A 19,766-nucleotide genomic window follows, 5' to 3' on the forward strand; every position below is an offset into this window, starting at 1 on the left:
TTGATTTTTTTTTTTTTTCTTTTCTGTTCCTTCTCGTTATGCATGCAAGCAAAAACTGTTTCTGTTCTTATTTTCTCTTTTTTTTATCGACTTTTTAAATACTCTTTAAAAAGCTGCTCTAATTTTACATATACGAAAAAATATATAATATACATATATATATTATGTATGTATGTATATAAAGTCGAGTTACATTAAAAAAAAAAAATATAAAGGAAAATATATATATTTATATATATATAGAATCAGCATCATTTGCTCTGTTGAATTGCTGTAGCATCGGCTTTACATATACATATACACATATACATATATATCCAGACTAACAAATATAAATATATATATATATATGATATATACATACATATGTAATATAGGTATATATCATAGTTGTTTCATTTTATTTATTTTTTAAATTAAATTTAAGCTGCAACTGCACGTGGCTTAGACTGCAACAGCTATAGCGGGCATTGAGTGTGTATGAGTGAGACAGCAACAGTTGCTAACAGTTGTCGCTCGCGCTGCTGCAACTGCTAACATTGCCATTTACATTACATTCTGTTCTTGGTTCTGTTAAGTTCTGTTCATTTCTGTTCATTCTGGTAAGAGAGCTTTCGTCTCATTTCGATTTGTTTAAGGTATTTTATGTGTTTGTGTGGGTGTGTGTTTCGTTTACTGTTCTGCTATTTATTATTTCTATACGTTTGAATTTGCTTTGACTTGTGTGTGTGTGTGTTTGATGTAGAAGCAAAGCAAATTTCTCCATGCAGCAGCATTCAAAATATCAACAGCTTCGTTTTACTTTTCCCCCCTTCAAAAAATTAGCATTTAACATTAACATTAAATATGATACGCCCCATACAGTATCCCTAGTATCCCCCTTATGCCCATATGTCCAAGCTGGGCTCCAACTCTCTCTCTCTCTTTCTCTGTCTCTCTGTCTATCTCCGGCGTTTCGTCTCTGTGTCTGCGTGGGTGTTTCTGTTTCTTGTTTTGCTTCTCTTTCTGCTTTCGCTCGCTGTTTGCTGTTCCTCGTTTCTCGTTGATTATTGCACCACACAGCATCCCTTTTTCTTGTTCTTCTTCTCGTCGATGACCACGTGACTAGCCGAAGTTGGTCCCGGCACCACCTGCTTTGAGACTTGAGCCAGTGAAGTGACGCCATTATTGCTATCCCCCTTGCCAGCTACCGCTCCGCTTGCCACCCCATTGCCGCCTGCTCCACCCACTCCAGTCGAGCCGACCACCTTGCCGCCATGGGAATTTGTACCGTTTTGTGCTGTCGCTTGATTCTGCGAGAGCTGCAAGGCAATTGGAAAAGAGACAAGATTAGTAAACATAGCGAGGATACAGCAACGAATTGAATTCATTCCCAAGAGTTTCTCTTTGGGAAAGAGAGAGAGGGAGGAGTAGAGAGAACATTCTAATCTTCAGATAGAGACACAGAGAGAGGAAGACAAGTCTGAGATGGGTACTTAAATTTCTAGTGAGTCTAGTTCTTATACTGCTGCCTCTCCTTAGAGAATGACATATTGTTCCCACAAATAATTCATGGAGAGTAAAGTTACAGCTTTTGCTATATGGTATAAAATCGAATAATAATTGTAATTTAGACATCCAATATTCTATTTTACTATGATGAACTCCAACACTTCATCTCATGGGCTTATTCACTCCACTCAGATTCAGTTGAGCTCAAATTTAGCACAGCAATACAAGAGACTTAAGGCCCTCACAGAAGTGTCTATCTATATACATACATATATGGACATGTATTTATTTATCTTTTTCATATCGGACTACATCTTTATTTACCTAAAAGCAATTGTAAGATCTTTATCTGCTTCACAGTTACACCATACTTAAATATAGTCTTGCAACAAATGCAAATACCGAGACTGATTTCATATTTACTGTCAATACTCGTAACCTCTATATAGGCTCGACAGTGTTATGATACATTTAGAAATGGAATAAATTAGGGCAGCTCAAGAAATATTGAGCGATTCATTGTAAACCTATTTAAACTTTTCAAAACGAATCGAAATACGAATCTATGAATCTATTTCAGATATTTTAAGTATGTAGGGAATCTAAGCTTCACTAGATCTATATCACCCTTTCTCTCTCTCTATCTCTTTCTCTGCATCTGCTGCAATCTCTTCCTCTCTCTCTCTGTGGCTCCTACTCTCAACTCTCTTTGTCTGTATGCATCAGCAACTCTCATCCTTCTGCTTCTCTGTAGCTCCTGCTGTCTTTAGCCCTTCTCTTCCTATATATATTCAGTCTTTCTCTGTCTCTCTCTCCGTAGTTCCTGCTCTCTTTTCCTTAATGTAGCTCCTCCTCTCACTAGCTCTCTGTCTTCCTCTGTAGCTCTCTCCCTCTCTCTCTCTAGTCAAATTCCTTTGCTTTCGCTTACATTTGTTTTGGTAACTGTCTCGCCTGTTGCAGTAGCGCCATTACAGTTGTCGTCGCCATGCTGTGCGTTGCCGTTGCCTATTGTACGATCCTCTGTGGGCGTGATGGGCTTGCCGCCTGTGGTGGGAAAAGTGGGTATATTAGCTAAAGTGAGAATTGCAGAGAAGGGCACAAATGCAGGTCTTACCACGTATCATGCTAACAATTTCATCAGCCTCTCTGGATAAATCGCCGCCCGGACGAAACGGATTATCCCAACCGGAATCAGTGCTAGAAGATAGTGTTGATTAAAATAGTGTTGCAAAATGTACAAACATAACTGAGATTGGTTAAGCACCTCTGCTGTCTATCATAGGCTGGTCCCAGGCCAACGGTTGGCTGCATCGTTGCCGCCGCAATTTGCGTAAAGTCTATGTTACAATTGTAGCTACTAAACGTATTATCTAAATTATCTGAAAAACTCGTTAATGTATACTCGGCTGGCGGACAAATCTGTTGCGGTTGACTGCTTTGGTAAATTGAAACGCGCACTATCGAACGCTCCGATCTGCAATTGGCGAGAAGAAGTGAGACAAAGAATTAGATTATTATTAAATATTATTATTATTATTATTACTATTAATATATAATATAATTGTCAGTGAGATTCGCTTGCAATGTGATTATTATTATTATTTTTGGCACTGTCATTATCATAGTCACTGTCAGACTCATTAATATTGTCATTACCCATGTCAATCTCATTGTGAATGTCATCAGCATTATTTTGGCTTGTCATTGTCATTATCATTGGCATTGTCAGCATTACTATCATTATTAGAGTCGTCAAATTTCCTTTATTTCTTTATCTTTGTCATTGTCATTATCATTATTATTTTCCCTATACATTTCATTGTCATTGCCATTGTCATTATTACTATTATTATCATTAAAAGTATTAATATTGACAATGTCATTGTCAAAGCTATTATTATTATCATTATCATCATCACCATCATCATCATTATCATTATCATTATCATTATCATTGTTGTTATCTTTCTTATCGTATTATTATTGTCATTATCATTAACATTATATCAATATCATTATCATATTCATCCTCATTTATATTCATATTATCGTAGCCTGATTCGTACCCTGATGTATTATTTTTGTAATCTAATATCAACTATTTTATGATCTAATCGACTCACAATCAACTCATCTGCTCAGTTTCGAATAGCTCTGCCAGCACTTGACTAACTCTGACGCTATTCGAATCGCGACAAGTATTACAAGTTAGAAATCGAAATAATATATACTTTAGTCGGTTGGGCTGTCGCATAAATTCTGTTGCCGACTGCCCACCAATTAAATTCAATGTCAATTGAATTAAGTCATTTGCCAATTTGTGTCGCAACGCATCGCGTCAGCGATTTGAACTTTTCAATTAAATTTTTTCCAATTGAATTTCATCCACAAATGGAAATTGACATGGCAAGACCGCAAAATCTCGACAAGCTCTTGAAAATAGAAACAAATAAAAGCAAAACCCAGCGACAGCTTCAACTAGTTTTACTATTTAAGCGCGTGCCACAAATTGTCGCAATCGTCTTGAAAAGAGGCAGGAATATACACATAAGTGAGAGAGAGAGAGAGGGAGAAAGTGTCGTTGACCCTGAACTACCTTTCCAGGAAACATGGCAATCCCTAGGGTATCTAAATGTGTTTCATTATTTCACTATTTCATTGAATTACGTCGCGACTCGAACGTGACTTCGCGCCACAAACGACAGCTTCGAGGTTAACCAACTCTTAAAAGTTAATTTAAGGCAAGTCTCAGCCTAAACCAGTTGCGAATTACAACTTGTTTAAAAGGTGTTGCTCTTGGCATCGAAATATGCCCAACGTAGTAGATCATACAAGTTTTTATATACCCAAAACACAACGCTAAGGGCGCACACCCAAAAATCAGTTGGAAATTGTAGTAGAAACTGTTAGAGATGATCGAAGATTGAAGTTAGATGAGTGATGGATGATCTAAGATGAAATATGATAGAAGATGGAATATGAGTGGGGAAAAGGTAAGAGCGACAGAGGTAGGCGGATTAAAGAAGGGCAATAGAAGACAGATAGCGAGTGGTTGGAGAATATAGAATAGATGCTATTAAATAGAGGATAGTGGATGGCGAATAAAAGGGAGAAAATGGAGAAATGCAGATGATAGAAGATAGATGGTCGGGGCTAGAAAATACTGAGATAAGATAGAGAGGTAGATGAAATCGAAGAGAAGAGTATAGAGGATAGTGAATAGATGATGCAGATAAAAGAGAGTAGACAAAAGAGAATAGTGAATATATGATAGAGGATAATAGGACAGAGAAGATAGAGGATTGACGATGAAAGATGGAGCATAAAGGTTTGACGATAGAAGATAGATGAAAGAAAAGATAAAATATAGCGCACAGACAAGGCAGATAGACGACATCAAATAGAATATGGGAGATACGACGACAGAGTAATGAGAGATGAGACGCAGAAGTGATAAATAGATTGCGGCTAATAAAGTAGTGACATATGATATGGGATGATAAAAAACTGAAAGCTGTATATGACATGTTCTCTATTGTGAATATATTTACCCGGAATTCATAGAGTATACACTTGAGTTAATTATGAAACTAGAAAAATATAAACAAATGATTCTCTTTTATATTTACTCTAAGGCCAGTGATTCACGATTCTAGACTTTTGTTTATACAAAATTTAAAAAATATATATCTGCATTTGCAATCTGTTATACTGTTTGATATTGAGTATTTGGACTGGGAATCGAAATTGACGTAGATCTGACAAGTTTCGCGGCGACTGCCTCTGACTTGACATTGAAAGCGAACAAGAACTTTGCATTCAGCTAATGAATTCTATTAGTTGTAAACGTATTATCGAAGGTATTATTGAATGATATCAGAGCTCGCTGCCCTGCCAGCACAACGGCGCGACTACAACTAATTGATATGTGACCTCATTTCGAGAAAAAGCAACTTTAAAGAGCAACAACGGCAAAGGGTAGAGCCGAAGGGACAATAAACAAGCTAACTTATGACTCATAACTCAGCTGAGACAAAGGCGTCGCCCCTTTGCCACATATGTATACCCTATATGTATGCAGTTGCATAATGGTACGAGAGACCCATTAAAGTCAAGCGAACCCCCGTTACATGCATGCAAATTAGCTGCGCTCCCACCGAGCGAAGCGTCGCCCCATTTTATCACAATAATTCGCAACTAGTTCAAGTCGTAAAAAATTCCCAAGAAGCTTTGTTTGATTTGCTTTCTAAAGTTGTCGTTTCTATTTTTAGCCGTTTAGCTTCTTCTACTTCTCTCTTTAGTTTCTTCAGTTCGTTTCGTTTATGTTTCTTGTGGTGTTCCAGGAAACCCGAAACGAGCCGCAAAGCAATATTCTTAGCTCTATTTAACGCTGTTGCGGGCTGGTTTTTTGGCCAGATGTGATCTAAGATCTACGATCAACCAGCTACGTTCTACGTTTTGGAGTTCTTTGTGTGCGCCGCTGTCCATCAGCTTCTTCTTCGTCTACTGTTTCTTTCTGAGTTTTTGCTCAGTCACTTTAGCCTTTTGTTCATCGAAAAGAAGCTCACCAGTTGTTTCCAAACAAGTTACGCAGTTGAAGGTTAGAGATCTAGACAGCATGCTAGACTATCAGTTACCCTACACTCAAGACTTGGCCAAGAATAATTCTCTTATATCCGAGGCATATATCTTGCTATATATCTGCTCGATAGAAGCTTTGCCTCGATTTCTCTGCACATTTTGTTGTTTTCCAAAGCGAGTCGAGAATGTGTTTGGACTCTTAGAGATTAGGAATCATTCTATAAGCTGTCTACGCATGATAATTCACACTGTGAGGTTGTGATAAGTAGAGGTTATTTATAGAGCCGGTAAATGTTCTATAATATATAGAAATAGATTGGAATTCTTCTATATAATACAAGGTCAGCCATAACACCTATTTACAGGGTATCAGCTTCAGTTTATACATAAAATTCATTCATCTTAACTATTTTCTAGTCATTTAAATCTAATATAATATATATATATATATATATATATATATATATATATATATATATATATATATATATATATACAATTTTTTTTTTTTGTTAACATCTAGTTGAATGAGTCAATTGAAGCAATTTTAAGTCAGCACCCAGAATATAAACACTGATTAGAAATCATGTCCATACATATGTACGTCTGATAACGGTGCAAGATGATTTGCAGCTCTTGCTGTTATATATAAGTTACAGGGTATTAGACGAAGGCAAAATTAATGGGTATTTCTAGTATTCTGTATAATTTTTTATGCGAAAATAAGTTAACATTAATTGCAGACACTTTTGGTCTACAAATATCCTGCAAAATAGTATATTACAGGGTATGCTCTATATGACATTCTAGTTGAAAATAGATAACGGAACACATTAATATTTATATCAACTCCTCAGCAATGCGAAACACTCCTCTTTCCCATATACATTTAGGCAACTACAGGGTATTTCTAGTGCTCCATGACACTAAACTCTCAGACTCACTTCAATCCTTATCAATTGGAATAGCTTCTACTTTAGCGCAACATTTATTTATAGACCATTTATATTAATTACAGGGTATACGTCATAGCAATCATTGCTGAAGACTGTAGCCCAACGAATGGGAATGGAAATCGAAGCGAATTGAATCTAAAACGATTTCATCAACCAGCGCCAAGTTGTTTTATCTGTTTACTTTTCAAATACACTTCATAAATTCAACGTACGAACTAATGTTCTTGTTGTTGTTGTTGTTGTTGGCGGCTCATTGAACATGTGAAGCTTACGTCATGTGCCGAAATTGATATGCGAATGCGACAACAACAACAGCAGCAAAAACAAGTAAGAAGGCTCCAGTCGAGACTGCTCGACTAGGAGATACCCTGAACCCTCTAAGCTGATATTCTAATCATTCTGCACTTCTTTTATGCACACATACATACACATGCATTCACACGCACGCATAAGCCTGCGCTCTGCTAACTGCGCAGTTAGCAGCGACTGCGCTTGGGCTGCGCTGCAGTGTGGGCAATATAATGAGAATTTATTTGTTGAATAATTTGTTTTGTAGACATACGATCTTAATGAAACTTTCAGAGTGTAAGCATATGGTGAATATGTGTGTACATTTCAAAGCACAAGTCTCTAGTACTTTAAATGCGTTTTTTACAAATTGGGGGCGAAGGGGGCGTGGTATCCAAAATCTGTAAATTACAAAATCTTTGTGTCCATTAACTCTATATACAACGCAAATTTGAAGTCTCTAGGTTTAAAAGTGTTCAAACTAGGCTGAAAAAACCAAGTCGATTTTTCGATTATTCTCGATAAAAAAGTTATCGGATGAGTTATCGAAAAAATAAAGCAAACTCGTACTGCCTATGGTATACACGAGTATGCATGCCAAATTTCAGCTCTCTAGCTCTTATATCTTCTGAGATCCTTTTGCTCATACGGACGGACGGACGGACGGACGGAGGGACGGACGGACGGACGGACGGACAGACGGACAGGGCTATATCGACTCAGCTCGTCGTCCTGATCAAGAATATATATACTTTATGGGGTCTGCGATGATTCCTTCTGCCTGTTACATACTTTTCACAAAACCATTATACCCTGATTTCCCATTTTCAATGGGTTCAGGGTATAACAAGTACAGCAACAACAACTGTAACAAGCAGCACGACAAAAGGAACAAGCAAAGTTACAAGCAACGAAAAACAAGTTTTTTTTGTTTTTTGTTTTTTTTCCTCATTTTTCAAGTGCCAGCTGCTGTTCGAGCAAGACAAAAAGGGAGGGCGTTGGGGAGGAGTTGGGGGAGGAGGGAGCACACGTTAGTGGGCTGTCTGCTCATCATAAACTTCCTTTAGATTAAAAGGCAACAACAACAACAACAACAGGCATACCTAAGCAAAGGGGAAATAAAAACTAAAAACTTGTTGCTTTAGCGAGTGGGAGTGCGCGTGTGAGTTAGAGTGAGATAGCAGCGACTAAGTGCAAGGTGTTGGAAAGCAAATGCAGCGAACTTGAGCGCCGCTGCTCATCTTCGCGCTTCTCCTCTACTACTTCTTCCCCTTTCCAGATGCGTTCGGCTGTTGTTGTTGTCGTTTAGTTCTTGCACAGCGATGAGCGCATCAAGTTGAGGCGGCAAAGCAGCGCCGCGCAGCAGAGCAGCGGCAGAGCTTTCAATTAGTTCTGGGACGACGTCACAGCACACACACACACACACATGCATACGCATACGCAGGCACGCAGGCATTGAGCATTGAGAGCAGCGTAAATTAATTTAACAAATTACTGTGCCACATACAAATGTACAGAGATGTGTGTGTGTGTGTGTTAGATTTATGTCAGTGACTGAGCCCCACCCGCGCGTAACGTTTAAAAAAAAAAAAAAAAATGAAAAAAGGAAAATGAAATTAACAGTTGAACGAAATGTTAATTGAACATTTTTGCACTTGACGTCAAACAGCAGCAGCGCCAGCAGCAGCAATTTATTTGCATGCCATTTGGAAATAAAAACAAAATACTTGTTTGTTTTACTGTATTGCATGCTATTAAAGCAGCGCTGCATTGCGGCGCCCGTACCTGCTGCTGCTGCTGCTATTGCTGCGATGCTTCGACGTCGACGGCAACTGCGGCCGCTGTCGGCATTTTATTTTCAACAAAAATTTGTAAAACACAAAGCACACAGAGATGCGATCACATGGCCATATTATAGAATTTATATTATAAGCAGACAAACATGTACATAAATATATATGTATATATATATATACATATGTGTATATATAGAAATAACAACACCGCAATGGGCACGAACACCGTCCAAACTTAAAGCTATGTCTAATTTATGTACAAACAAGGCACTATATTTTAACGCACACTTTTAAAGGCAGCAGCACACACACACACACGCACATACGCACATACGTACACACTAATATGCGCTAGTCGGGCCAGTGTATTTTAATTGCGTTCACAGAGCATTAGCAGAGCTGCGCTACAGTGTGCGAGAGCGCGCAAGTGAGAGAGTGTATGTGAGCGTGGGGAGTGGCAAATGGGGTGGTGAAGTGGCGTTGGCGGGCAAACGTTGCCTGCTGTTGAGCGAGGAGCGAGGAGAACTGAAGGGGGCGCTAGTGTGTATTATTTTTTGCGATGAACTCACTGTGCGCATCCCACCATGGACAACAACAGCAACTGGCTAAGCGTAACAGCATGAATGTATGTGTTTGGGTGAGTGTGTGTGTGTGTGGGCATGGGGCGAGTTACACTGTATAACAATGGCGTAAATTACTTTCACATTGTTTTATTACTTATTTTGCTTTTCTATATTTATTTTGCCATGGCATTTCAATTGTGTTTTGTAAAAGAAAAAGGCTTGCATTTACCAACACTGCGGCGGTGGGTGTTGTGACTGCAAACAGCAACTCTCTCTCCCCCACTCACGCTCTCTCGCTCTCTCTCACACACTCTCTTACTAATACACCAACCACTTGCACTGACTGCTGCCTAGCTGTGTAGGTGTGCATGCGTGTTTGTGTGTTTATGTGTCCCTTTTTGGCACGCACGATTGACTTTTGCAATTGTTGTTTTTCGTGTCGTTTCGTTTTTTCTTGTACTTTTAGTTGCTGTCACTTTGCATTTAGCTGGCATTTAATTTGTTAACAACTTATTCACGCACTTGACAACTTGACTTTCGGCAGCTGCTGCTGCTATTGCTGCTTCCTCTTCTTATGCTGCTGCTATGTGTTTTCAACGTTCTGCTGCTGCTTCCTCTTCCAGCGATTCTACGCGCGTTTTACTTTTGCGAACCGAACCACCGTCTGTCCGTCCGAACAGTGTTGGCTGTCTATGCCCTTTGCTCGACTCTCTCTCTCTCTCGACCGTTTCGCGCTCGGCTGCTGGGGTTGTTTGTTGAAGGCAACTCACCAAACGCGGAACACGATTTGACAATACAAATTCAATCAAGTAAACACACACACATAAACAACAGCAAAAAAACAACAAAAAATAAGTAACAAAATAGGATTGAAAAATTTACAATAACAACGAGTGGCAGAAGAATACGGCGAATTCCAAGCAATGAGCGAACGAGCGCCCCGCACGTAATTCTCGTTTGTTGTTGGCTGTTTGGCGTTGTCGCTGCGTTTGCCTAGCTAACTTGCAAGCTTGCTGCTAAAAAGTAAAAGATACAATACACACACACACATAGTCAAACACACACGCACACACATACGAACACAAATGTTTGCAGGAGCGCGCGTTGCTGAGCCGCACTAACTAAGAGAGTGCGCGAGAGAGCCACTGCGCGCGCTCTCCAACTGTGAAGTTCATGCGCTAAGGTTGCCACCTAACAAAGAATTTACCTATTCCAACTGGAAATTAACTGCGATGTATTTTAAAAACAAAACACAGCTTAGTAAATATAGTTTCAATAAGAAACAAAATATTGAGTAATAAAAATGAAAATGATATGATTCGGCAAATTAGTAAATAGCTCCGGAAACTATTTTCGAATGTGTTCTAATTTTTTGTTTTTAATTTTTAGTTCAAAATGTTATATTCAAACAAAAATAAATTCATTTTGATCTTTAAATAGTTGCTGTACATTTTTCAATAATTTTTGGCTGCTACGCAGTTAACGTAAACAAAAGAAAATCCAATTGGGAAATGCGCGCAATAATCTTTTGGCCAAACAAAAACAAACAGAAACAAAAAGGCGGCAATTTCGGAGATTTGGCAGCTGTTTTACGGCAACAACAATAGAACCAAACCGAACTGCGCCAATTTCCCGTTTATAGTTTTTGCGTTGTTGTTGCTATTGTTGTTTTTGCAGATGCGCAATAAGATGAACAACAACAACAACATAAACGCACATTGTAATAATAACAAAAACAAACAAACAAACAATAACGCCAACGTGCCACACATCTGGCAACGCTGCTAAACCAACAAACATGACATCACTTTTTTCCCCGTTGTTGTTTTTGTTCTTCTTTTTGCGCACTCACAAAAATGCAAAGCAATGTGAAGAGAGCACGATTGCCGCAACGCAAGAGAGCGCTCTCTTTTACGCTCTCGCGCTCTGCTGTTCCCTCTGCTGACGCTCTCTGCCGCCGCCACCGCTGCTGCTGCTGATGTTATACACAATGTGAACGAAAATAAAAATAATATAAGAAACATAAACACGTAACTATATAAAAGGTAATCTGGAGAGCCATTGGGGAAGCTGACTGATAAATGGAAATCGTGCCAAGCCAGGGGTGCCAGATGGGTGGGTAGGAGGTGGCGGTGGGGGCACCACACACGGACACAGGCACGTGTATCGCAACGGGCGCAGCAGCGCGCGTCTTTTTTGTTTTTCATATATTCTTCAATTTTTTTTTTTTATTATTTCGGCTGTGCTTGACAGTTAATAAACAGGGTTGCCAGACGGACGGACGCGCTGATGCTGACAATTGGGAACATTGTGTGTGTGTGTGTGTGCTTCTATTGTTGTCGACGCCGCCACAAAAACTATTCAGAGCGCACGTACAGCGTGCGTGTGTGTGTATGTAGGTAATAGGGCTGACTGACTGAGCGACTGACCAGCGGCACAATTACCGTTAACATTACACACACAAAATGTGACAATGGCTGACTTTTTGCTGCCGTCTCTTCTTCTCCCGCCTCCTCTTCCTGCTAGCGTGCTTGGCAAGTGTATGGGTCACCGGAAAATCAATCGACGGACTGACAGCTCACGCACACACACACACACTCAGACACGGATGCAGATGTACTTTCACAATAGCCAAAGCTTGTACGTAGATTCACACACACACACACACACACACACACACACACACAGACACACACACTCACTCTCACATGCGCAAGGTGCTCGAATTTCAAGACATTCACTTGAAAATTACCAAGGCAAGTGCTGCCAGATCAAGATAAAGAAAAAACAACAGTAGAGGGGATGGGAGAGGTGGGATGGTGGGCACTGGCAGGGGTCAGTCGGCCCAGCATCCGGGCCAACTGTGCTAATGCCCGCAGCCACACCAGCTCACCTCACCTCAAGCACAGCCCATTTTTATTTCATCTCCATCTCATTCTCATTCACATTCCTATTCTCACATTCACATTCTCATTCTCATTCTCAGTCTTCAATCTTCGATCTCATAAACATAATCAATAATAACAGCAAATGGTGTTGTCTATTCTTATGCTTCGTTTGCTCTATACCCTTCGATGATGTGCGTACATCCATTCTGTTAGCCATGATGTAACGCATAGAAGAAGACGGAGTTATTAAATAGATCTTGATCTGACTTTACGAATCTTCGAATACATTTGCTTATTTTTCTCGTTTTGTTTACTTTTCTCAATCTACTCTTTCATTAATTCTGTTTATCATATATTTCTATTTCCATTTTATTATGTCTCTACCACGATCTCACCCTCTCTGTCTATCTGACATTTTAATCATATATCTGTAATCAATCTCATCTATATATCTACCTCTATGTCTATATCTATCCATCTATACTCCAGTTTATCTGACCTTCCCAACTTGTCTTCCTATTTAGTTTACTCTCTCCTCCTCCATCTATCTCCCCATCTATCTATCATTCTATATTTATCAATATTTCTCTTTCTCCCTTCATATCTGTCTTTAGTGTCTTTCGTCCTCATTCTCTCTCTTTATCTATCCATATCGTTCTTTCTCTATCTATCGTTACCTCTCTTTCCTTTTAACCCTTGATCTCTGCCTCTTCACTTCCTTCCCCCTCTCACCATTCCAGCACAAGCCAACGATCACTCTGTCAACTTATACAGGGTATTTCAGTTCTAGCACTTCAAGAAGTTAACGGTTCCATTGAAATTAAGTAGCCGTAGTTCGGTAGTTCGCCAGCTAAAGAATGTTTCCATGTAGCAAGTGGCGCTCGATGACATCACGCGGTCGCGCTTGAAGCGCACGAACCGGCAAATAAAAGCTCACACGCACGCAGCGTGAGAGAGAGACAGGTGGGGAGTGAGAAAGAGAGAGATGGAGAGAGAGCGAGTCAAGCGGGAAAGGTCACAAAAATAAGTGCGAACTCTGGCAACGCCAAGCGCTGTGCTATCGACAATTCCGGACAATGACGGACTATCGATGAGGCCACACGCAATGATCCAAAAATTTTAAATAACAATAACAATGCGTGGGCGATTCCAGTTATCGATAAACAGCTTAACATGGGGCGAGCTTTAATTATAAAAGGCGTTGTGTGGGTGTGCCGCAGTTAATAGACAAAAGTCACACACAAACACGCACACACACACACACGCACACACGCGCGCACACAGACAGTCAGGCACCTAAACAGAGCCCAAAAATAAAGATGTGGGTCAACAACCACCAAATGAAGTTGACCTACATCATGCTTTAAAATGCACACACACACACATACAAACACACACATACCCATATAGCACGACATTATGTAAGCAATGAATACGACAGCAGCGCAGTTTAACGGTATTCAACGGCTGCTGCTACTGCTGAGAACGCGCAACTGCAGCGCCGGCGCAGAGCAAAAAACAGTTGGATAAACTCCAATTGGAGTTGTTGGTGGTGGTACATCAAATTGGGCATGGGTAGCCGCATGTGAAAGAGCGAGAGAGAGAGCGGATGAAGAGAGCGGCTTAAGTAAACAGAGCGGCGCATCCTGTGTATGTGCATGTGTGTGTGTGTTTGTGCGTGTGTGTGTGTGTCTTATCAGATGTAGTTCATTTGCTTCTTTTAAACTTCCAGCGTAATTATCGATTTAAAAAAAGTTTTAGGTTTTTATCTGTTTCTCTCTTTTGTTTTTTGGCGGGGGGTTGTTTGTTTTTCATACAGAGTTCAATGCATGCCAATTGGACTGAGTGCATGTGTGTGTGTGTGTGTGTGTGTGGCTTGGATTTAGGCTTAACTGTAGCTTACTTTCAAGCGAAAGTTGCCTACAAAAAAAAGACTAAATAAATAAAAATACCAAGTACCTCTCATGATCTTTTGTCTTTTAATGCCCCATAAAAGTAGAATCCCAATTTAGAGCAAATCCATTAAACAAAAGAGCACGTTCTTTTGTATTCATATGGAAAAAGCGCATTGTACAAAGCGAACTGCATACAAAATGGGTTCATTAACTTTTTGTTCAGCTGCTGTGCAAGAGATGAGCGCGTGAGGCAAGTTTCCGCTCTGTGCACTTTGCATACGACAATCTCTCTGCACTTAATGAAACTATCAACTTTTGCACGGATCATATCCTTCTTCCTGTGCCACCTAATCGTCGATTGAGCATTCATTTTCCAGTTTCGTCAAGTTCCCACAACTACCGTGAAGCTGATAATTCTGTCATCTTAACGAGACTACCAACTCCTGCACACATCGAGTCTTCATTTCCGTTTCGCTTTACACTCAACTCATTTCCAGCCTAGTCTAGATTTTGGTTCCCATCATCAGCTCATGGCTAATTAAACACCGTTCCGAAGCGTTTCATAAAAGTCTCTTTCATCTTTTATCTACTACGTTAAGATTCCCATCAGTGTGGAGAAAAAGCTGTGACGTCACGCGCAGTCATTGCACTGGCGATCCGCATTTCTCTTGCACTAATTGCGTACTTAGTGCTCTCTTTATACGCATACATATATCTATGTATATCGTGTTCTTCTTCTTCTTCTTCTTCATAATTCTTATTATTCTGTTTTGTTTTCTACTCACTCTTCCTGCACCTCGATGCCGCTGTCGTCCATATTCAGTTTTGCATAGTCACCGTAGGTGGCGTAATTGCTGCCGATTAGCGGTAAATGCGTCGCCGCTGTTGCAGTTGCTGCCAGCAGCGGCTGACCAGCAGCAGCGCCGGCAGCGGCCGCAGCAGCGGCGTCGGCCGCATCGAAACCAAAGCTCGGCTCCACGTGCTCAGAGAGCGGCGTCGGCGTCTCAAACACCAAAGTCTCAACCATGGAGCCTTTCGAAGAGCCGAACGACACGCTGCAAGGGATCGAAAAAAAAGAAAGAAAGAAAGAGATAGAATGAATATAGGAAATTAATTCTCCGTATGTTTGCTTATTGGAGGTTCTGGAAAAAGCTCTTCGGGGCACGCACCGTTTGAGTCCAACGCTTTTGGTGCCCAGCTTGCTGAGCTTGGGCTTTTTCTGATTGTGGGTGGGCGGGCGGTTGAATTTATCACTTTGATCGCTCGAGTCGGCCGCGCCGGCCGTGGTGGCCGTCTCCTCGGACAGGTCGTCCACGTCGCTGCGATTGTTGTCGTTGTTGTTGTAATTGTTGTTGCTGGCCTCCAGATCGTTGTCGTTGTTGTTGCTATTGCTGCCGCTGTGATTGTTGTTGTTGCTGTTGCTGCTGCTGCTGCGGGACGGATGCGTCGCTGCATGGACCAGCGGCAGCGTCAACGTTTTTGGTGGCGACGGCGACAGCGACAGCGGCGGCGGCGTTGGCGTCGATGCGCTGCCCAGCAGACGTGTGCGCTCATCACAGCTATCTGCTGTGACAGCGGCTGTGGCGGCGGCGGAGGCAACAGCAGAGGCAGAGACAGCACTCGACGTTGACGGCACGTTAGCAAGCATTGCGGTTAGCGGCGGCGGCGGCGGCGCAGTCGGCTTAAGCTTAACAAAAGTTTCGTTCAGTTCTGTATGCTAATTCACAGCAGAGACTGCAGCATTTTGACTGCTGTTCTTGTTGTTGTAGCTGTAAATGTTAATGTTGTTGTTGCTCGGTGCTCGGTGCTCGTGCGTGAGTTGAATGCACTCGCACGAGTTTCGTTAAGCTAACGGCGCGCCAGGCGGGCGAGGTAGTTGGGCGGTAAAAAGCTTCGTTCAATGGGCAATAACAACAGCGCAGCGGAGGAGTACGAAAAAGAAGCAGTAGAACAACAGCGTAATAACAACAACAGCAACAATAGTAATAACAACAATGCGACGTTGGCAATGTTTTATTTAATTTATCGTTTGCTTTATTTCGCTTGCCGCTTGATTGAATTTAAACCGGACGCGGCGGCGGCAGCGGCGACGTTGACGCCGACGCTCAATAATAATGACGACAACGACAATTCTTGCATACGAATGCTACGGTGCGCGGTTCTGCGGCTGCGGCGACGGCAACCAGCGGCGGCAGCCGCAACTGCGCCTTTTTTTGTTTCACCTTTTTCTTTCACACACACGAACACATGCACAGAGACACAGAGACACGGCGATACACGACTTAATTTCCGCAACAGAATTGAATAGAATTTCCAACTGGCAGAAACACACGCACACACAGACACACAAAATATTAGCACCCAAAAACAACAAATGCAAACAACAACAGCAACAACAAAAACAAACGAAGGAGGCGGCAGGCGACTGCGCTCGATAATTGCACTTGGGCACACTTAACACGGACGAGAAGATGCGGCGGTGTTCCGACTGCAGCGGAAGCGCATTTATAACACGTTTGCGTACGCTAACAAGTTTATAAATAAATATGCATGTGCATTTAATAAATCCGTTTTGTCGACTGCCCCTGTTGCTGTTGCTGTTTATTTTGGCCCTTCTTGCGTCGCCGTGTGTATTTGCTGCGCTTCGAATTTCAGCCACTGTCGTCAGTGTGGCTGAACTCGGCTGGACAGGTAACCCGCACAATTGGCAAGTAGTTAATGTGTGGCATTTTATGACTAGAGGGCACCTGGTCACACTTTAAGCCAAACCACTTTAAACAAGTGTGTCCACATAGAGGTGAAGTTGGCAATGCGGATTGCCAATTAAATATGTGGGTCAAGTTAATTTAATATTTATTTCTTATTTTATGAACTTAGATTTGGATATAGGTCAACCAATGGAAATTATTTTAGCTTTTTAAAAATGTCGGGTTTTGAAGCAGCGGTATTTAAATAAAATGTATATCGATATCATCATTGGCATATAATGGCTGATATTTTGAGCAATCGTAAAATAAATATATTTATGAAATCTGCCAGAAAGGGAAAAAATTAACTCGGACTTAATAGTTTCTTTCAAAACTGATCTAAAATGAGCTTGTGCGTACTAACTGTTTGTTTTTCTCCTTAATTTTATTAACGATTAAATACCAAACGAAAAAATACTAATATACTACCAGAAGCAGCACTTGGCCTAGCTGTGCATTTTACGTATCGAATATAAAAGCTATCGTCCATATCGATATCATAAGCATTTGTCATCTGTGCAAACAGCGAACAACACAACAAATAAGCTGCAGCGGCAACAGTTTAATTACAAGTATTAAAAACAAGACGCACGTACGTTCCGGCAACTGGTAAGTTATAAATGTATTTATTTAAAAAAGAAATGAAAATAAGAAACGCAATCAGTACAAAGCCGTTGGCGCAATACAGCTTCACAGAGCTCTGCTGTTAACATGTGTGCTTGTATTTGTGCGAGTTTGTGTGTGTATGAGTCAGCGTCGAAGCCCTATATAAAAGAAAACAACAAAATAATACAAAGAAGAAGCAGCACAGTTTTGCGCTTTGTAAGTGTTTTACGTGGAATTCGTTAAAGCAGACCATTTGTTGGGCTGCAAAATGGGGCGCGGCAGCTCTTGCAGCACGCAGCTGTCTGTGTAAATAAAACACACACAAACACACTCATGCACAAAAGTCGCGCTGTTTTTATTCCTTTTATGGGCTTTCAATTAAGCGAGGCTGAGCTGCTGTGTGCGTATGTGTGTGTGTGTGTGTATGCTTCTTGTTATTCATTGAAAGCAAATGACACCGCATTGATAAGCACACATACATAGACACATATGGCGACTCACACACACACAAACACAGTTGGGAGTCAGCCGTTGACGTTGTCATTTTTGCCATTTTGGTTGCATGACTCACACACATAACTCGCTCATACGTGTTGGTGTGTGACAGTGTGTGTGTGCGTATCTGTTTTCTATACCCTGTATACACGTTGAGCAGGGGTATATTGCTTGCATTTGTTGTGCACATCATATGTAATATTTGTAAATAATAATATTAATTAATATAAAAAGAAGTAATAATAAATGCAGTACGCTTAGAATTACATTCTGCTGTTTACAGCGTATGCAACAGTCGATCATCAAGTAGTTTTCAATAATTTTTGCTGTTGACACAGTTTGGTTCGGCTTTGGCACTAGCGCCGCAGCCGCGACGCTTTGGCTATATATAGACATAAACTGAATCGATTGCAGCTAATATTTGTATTCTGTATATCTTCTAGCTAACACTCACACATCACCAATTCACACACACACACGCACGCTCGCACTCACACACAGCTAGAAGATGTCCTCCCGCAAGACCGCCGGACGTCGTGCAACGACAAAGAAGCGCGCCCAACGCGCCACATCGAATGTGTTCGCCATGTTCGATCAGGCACAGATCGCCGAGTTCAAGGAGGCCTTCAATATGATCGATCAGAATCGCGATGGCTTCGTGGAGAAGGAGGATCTGCACGATATGCTCGCATCGCTGGGCAAAAATCCCACCGACGAATATCTGGATGCCATGATGAACGAGGCGCCCGGCCCCATCAACTTCACCATGTTCCTGACGCTCTTCGGCGAGCGCCTGCAGGGCACCGATCCCGAGGATGTGATCAAGAATGCCTTCGGCTGCTTCGACGAGGAGAACATGGGCGTGCTGCCAGAGGATCGACTGCGCGAGCTGCTCACCACAATGGGCGATCGTTTCACAGATGAGGATGTGAGTTTATCAAGGGAAAAACTATATACTGGATATATAATCCATAATCTCTCCCTCTCTCTCTCTCTCTCTCTCTCTGTGCAGGTGGACGAGATGTACCGGGAAGCTCCCATCAAGAATGGCCTATTCGACTATCTGGAATTCACGCGCATCCTGAAGCACGGTGCCAAGGACAAGGATGAGCAATAGGCTAATTGTACTTGATTGTTTGCCAACCGTTAATCGGCTGCAATATATATGCCCATATATCTGTAGATATTTGCGCGTATATATATTCCGACTTCATGTCCAGCTGTCTACGAATCGTGTATTTTATATGGCTTAAAAGCAACTATATGATAACCTTTATGTTCATATATTATATATTCTATTTTTTTTTTACCTGTTCTGTTCTTTTGAAATTTACATTTTAACATTTATGTGCGATTTATAGCGAATGTGTGAACTGATAACACGATTTTTCCGATTTCCATAAGTATTAACTCATATATATATATTTAAAGATATACATACATATACAAACTCACACACA

At 41.1% G+C, this 19,766-nt stretch overlaps 2 protein-coding genes across 3 annotated transcripts; one reads left to right on the forward strand and one right to left on the reverse strand.

Moving 5' to 3' along the window:
- Nucleotides 1-387: 387 nt before the first annotated feature.
- Nucleotides 388-17,130, reverse strand: LOC6585522 (probable serine/threonine-protein kinase nek3). 2 transcript variants are annotated; one of them, XM_015160933.3, is made up of 6 exons: nucleotides 15,628-17,130; nucleotides 15,244-15,513; nucleotides 2,756-2,965; nucleotides 2,606-2,688; nucleotides 2,420-2,535; nucleotides 388-1,301 (listed from the first exon to the last, which is right to left on the reverse strand). In XM_015160933.3, the coding sequence occupies exons 1-6, from the start codon at nucleotides 16,104-16,106 to the stop codon at nucleotides 1,047-1,049; spliced, it is 1,413 nt and encodes a 470-aa protein (XP_015016419.1). In that variant the 5' UTR covers nucleotides 16,107-17,130; the 3' UTR covers nucleotides 388-1,046. The 2 variants fall into 2 exon arrangements, with proteins under 2 accessions (XP_015016419.1, XP_002011150.2); XM_002011114.3 differs by lacking the exons at nucleotides 15,244-15,513; nucleotides 15,628-17,130 and adding an exon at nucleotides 5,043-5,068.
- A 571-nt stretch (nucleotides 17,131-17,701) lies between these two features.
- LOC6585520 (myosin regulatory light chain sqh) lies at nucleotides 17,702-19,615 on the forward strand. The gene is made up of 3 exons (XM_002011112.4): nucleotides 17,702-17,814; nucleotides 18,750-19,234; nucleotides 19,319-19,615. The coding sequence occupies exons 2-3, from the start codon at nucleotides 18,815-18,817 to the stop codon at nucleotides 19,421-19,423; spliced, it is 525 nt and encodes a 174-aa protein (XP_002011148.1). The 5' UTR covers nucleotides 17,702-17,814; nucleotides 18,750-18,814; the 3' UTR covers nucleotides 19,424-19,615.
- Nucleotides 19,616-19,766: the final 151 nt, after the last annotated feature.

Source organism: Drosophila mojavensis, unplaced genomic scaffold (assembly GCF_018153725.1).
Source record: "Drosophila mojavensis isolate 15081-1352.22 unplaced genomic scaffold, ASM1815372v1 contig_136, whole genome shotgun sequence".
Classification (NCBI taxonomy): domain Eukaryota; kingdom Metazoa; phylum Arthropoda; class Insecta; order Diptera; family Drosophilidae; genus Drosophila; species Drosophila mojavensis.

Coding starts and splice junctions, on each gene's coding strand:
- LOC6585522 (XM_015160933.3), bottom strand. CDS start 16,106: ATGCTTGCTAACGTGCCGTCAACGTCGAGTGCTGTCTCTGCCTCTGCT. Junction 15,514..15,627: donor AAAAGCGTTGGACTCAAACG/GTGCGTGCCCCG, acceptor GATCCCTTGCAG/CGTGTCGTTCGGCTCTTCGA. Junction 2,689..2,755: donor GCCTATGATAGACAGCAGAG/GTGCTTAACCAA, acceptor ACTATCTTCTAG/CACTGATTCCGGTTGGGATA.
- LOC6585520 (XM_002011112.4), top strand. CDS start 18,815: ATGTCCTCCCGCAAGACCGCCGGACGTCGTGCAACGACAAAGAAGCGC. Junction 19,235..19,318: donor ATCGTTTCACAGATGAGGAT/GTGAGTTTATCA, acceptor CTCTCTGTGCAG/GTGGACGAGATGTACCGGGA.